This window comes from Notothenia coriiceps, unplaced genomic scaffold (genome assembly GCF_000735185.1).
Source record: "Notothenia coriiceps isolate Sejong01 unplaced genomic scaffold, NC01 NC01_scaffold00016512, whole genome shotgun sequence".
Lineage (NCBI taxonomy): Eukaryota > Metazoa > Chordata > Actinopteri > Perciformes > Nototheniidae > Notothenia > Notothenia coriiceps.
The window spans coordinates 1-2,610 of NW_011349213.1; the positions used below are offsets into that span (position 1 = coordinate 1).

At 36.7% G+C, this 2,610-nt stretch overlaps 1 protein-coding gene across 1 annotated transcript; it reads right to left on the reverse strand.

Moving 5' to 3' along the window:
- Positions 1 to 249: 249 nt before the first annotated feature.
- LOC104949565 (ATP-binding cassette sub-family C member 9-like) lies at positions 250 to 1,553 on the reverse strand (the record flags this gene model as incomplete). Its single annotated transcript, XM_010775931.1, has 3 exons — positions 250 to 351; positions 561 to 727; positions 1,429 to 1,553. Coding segments are annotated over 3 exons (394 nt in total), but the record flags the coding sequence as incomplete, so codon positions are not given.
- Between the last annotated feature and the right edge of the window lie 1,057 nt (positions 1,554 to 2,610).

The window sequence follows — 2,610 nt, forward strand, 5'->3', positions numbered from 1 at the left end:
TATTATTTATTTCACTATGTATTTATATATATTTTTGGGATTATTCATCTGTAAAATGAATTAATAGAATAAAATAATTTTTAAAAATACAAATTAAAAATACCAAATGTAAGAAATTCAATTAAAAAATGTAAAAAATTAAACAATTTCACTTTAACATTTGAACATTACAAAATATATAAATAAAAATATTTTTTTATGTTTGTGAAGGAAACAATAAAATACATAGAAAAGTGTGTTTGTTTGTACCTTAGACAGCAGGTTGACAAACGGCTGCAGGAAGCGAACGCCTAAATCCTGCAAATCCTCGGGGGGTTTCACCTTCTGGGGGTTGGCAAAGAACACGTACTTCTACGGGGAGAGAAAAGGACAAAATTAATCAACCAAAATTGACAGAAAACGAATTAATAAATTGCATACAAATATTATATTGATGGCAAATGCACATGGTGACCAAATCATAAAAAATAAATGCAAGAAAAAAAAAGTTATTTATTGGGGGAAATTGTTAATTACAATTTGTTTTTTTGTTTAAAAAGTGGCGTTAGATGCCTCCTCACCCTGACTCTGATGACGTTGATCTCCACGGCCATCAGCAGCCCGTACAGCAGCACCAACAGCGCCGTGATGCAGAACCTCAGGTGCTGAGGGCCCACCTCGTGCGCTGCAAACTTCCACAGCTTGATGGACTTGGTGATGAACGCCAACACCCAGTAGATGAAGAGGACTGAGCAACAGGAGACAGGAGAGGGATGTGGTGTCTTATTAATGCACGGGTACATAACGGCTCTTAAAATGTATATATATGAAGACTAGAAAATACTTCCTGAATATTCCTTGTGTCATTGTCCCTGATTTCTACACATCAACGCGTGTTTCCAGGTGCATTTGTGAAAAACTAGTCTGATAAATGTCTTCAAGAGATGTCACTTGAGTCAGGTGTGGAGTAAGAAAAGAAACTACCAGACCTCAGTAGCTCCAGAGTTGCATTGTGGGTAATGTCAGTGCCAGGTTTTAATAAGGAAATAGATTGGGTTTGAACATTTTGATTTCTTAGATTTTTACCCTTTTTCGGATCCAATAATGTAATGTTAACACAATATGAAATCTGTTGAGTCCTCTTTTAAAAGCTTGAAATTATGTACTGGATTATTAAAAGGTAAAAGCAACAAAAAGACGAGGTTTTAGCGTGTAACCGAGCAGCAGCTGTTTGGGAAAGTTGGACGTTTTCTTGTCTTAAAATGTACATTAAGATATATATGAGCAATGAAAAGGCTGACCATTTTTTTATTTGTATCTTTTTTTGGATCCAACAATGTTATGTAAGTGCAATAATGAACGAGTTGAGTCCTCTTTTAAAAGCTGGAAAGGATGTACTAGTTTAATAAAAGGTTAAAGCTAAAAAAGACGAGGTTTAATGAGTGTTACCGAGCAGCAGTTTGGGGAAGTTGGACGTCTCGATGTTGTGATAGTAAACGACTGATGTTGTCGCGGCGATGAAACCCATGAAGGCCGGCAAGAAGAGATGAAGGTGGGTGGTGGTCAGCATCGTCCTACAGCAAGAGGGGAATATAAGAACTATTAACATGTGGATATTAAAAGGCTCATTCGGGCGAAAAAGGAAGAAAAAAGTAGTCAACTTTATTGTTAATCTTTAGTTTGTGTGTACAGACGGAGAGATCGAAATACCCACAATCCCGAATACAAAACAAATATATATACAGTATATGCAAATATGTATATATATATATATACTAGGGATGGGAATGATTAATCGAATATTGAAAATGATTCAGGTATTCAAATATGAATTGTTTTTTATGGGAAGTTGATTACATATTATCAAAAGGATTAATTAAATGTATACGACAGAACCATTTAAATATCTTAAGAAAAGTCTAAAGGAAAACATGGATTGGTTTCTATATTTCTTTGAAAATGTATTTGTTATTAAAACTTTTTTTGAATATAAATTTGCTTTCAAATTCCCATCCCTAATATACAGTATACAAAATCAAAAGACACATTTATACATATACATATTAAAGGGGACCTATCATGCAAAATGCACTTTTCTACATCAATGTGTCCCCGGTGTGTCGGGGAACTCACGCAGCGTCAGAAAATAAAACCCTCTCTCTTTTCCTCTGTACCCAAATCTCTAAAAACGGGGGAACAACGGAGCTGATCCAGATTTGCGTCCGATATGACGTAATATCTGAAATGTGGACCCACGGCCCTATCACAAACTTTGCTATCAGAAACAATGCCCGACTGTTTTGGACGTAATATGGTCGGTGTTTACATTAGCATCGCTAACACTCAGAGCTAACCTGTACTGGAGAGCATGTGTGTGAAGAAGCAGGAAGTAGAAAGGAACTCACCTTGTGGTATAACCGGCAAGAGAGAAAGCCTTTGAGCTCCATACTGTTTCAGAAACAATCCTTGATCTAATCATCCTTGCGTTTCATCACCATTTTAGACCGAGGCCGTTTCTCAATGTCGAGTGAACCTGCTGCAGAGCCACTATTTCAAGTATACTACGTCATCGGGTGGCGCCGAAGGACTGTTTAAATGCCCAGCATTCGGCGCCACTCAATAACGTAGTAT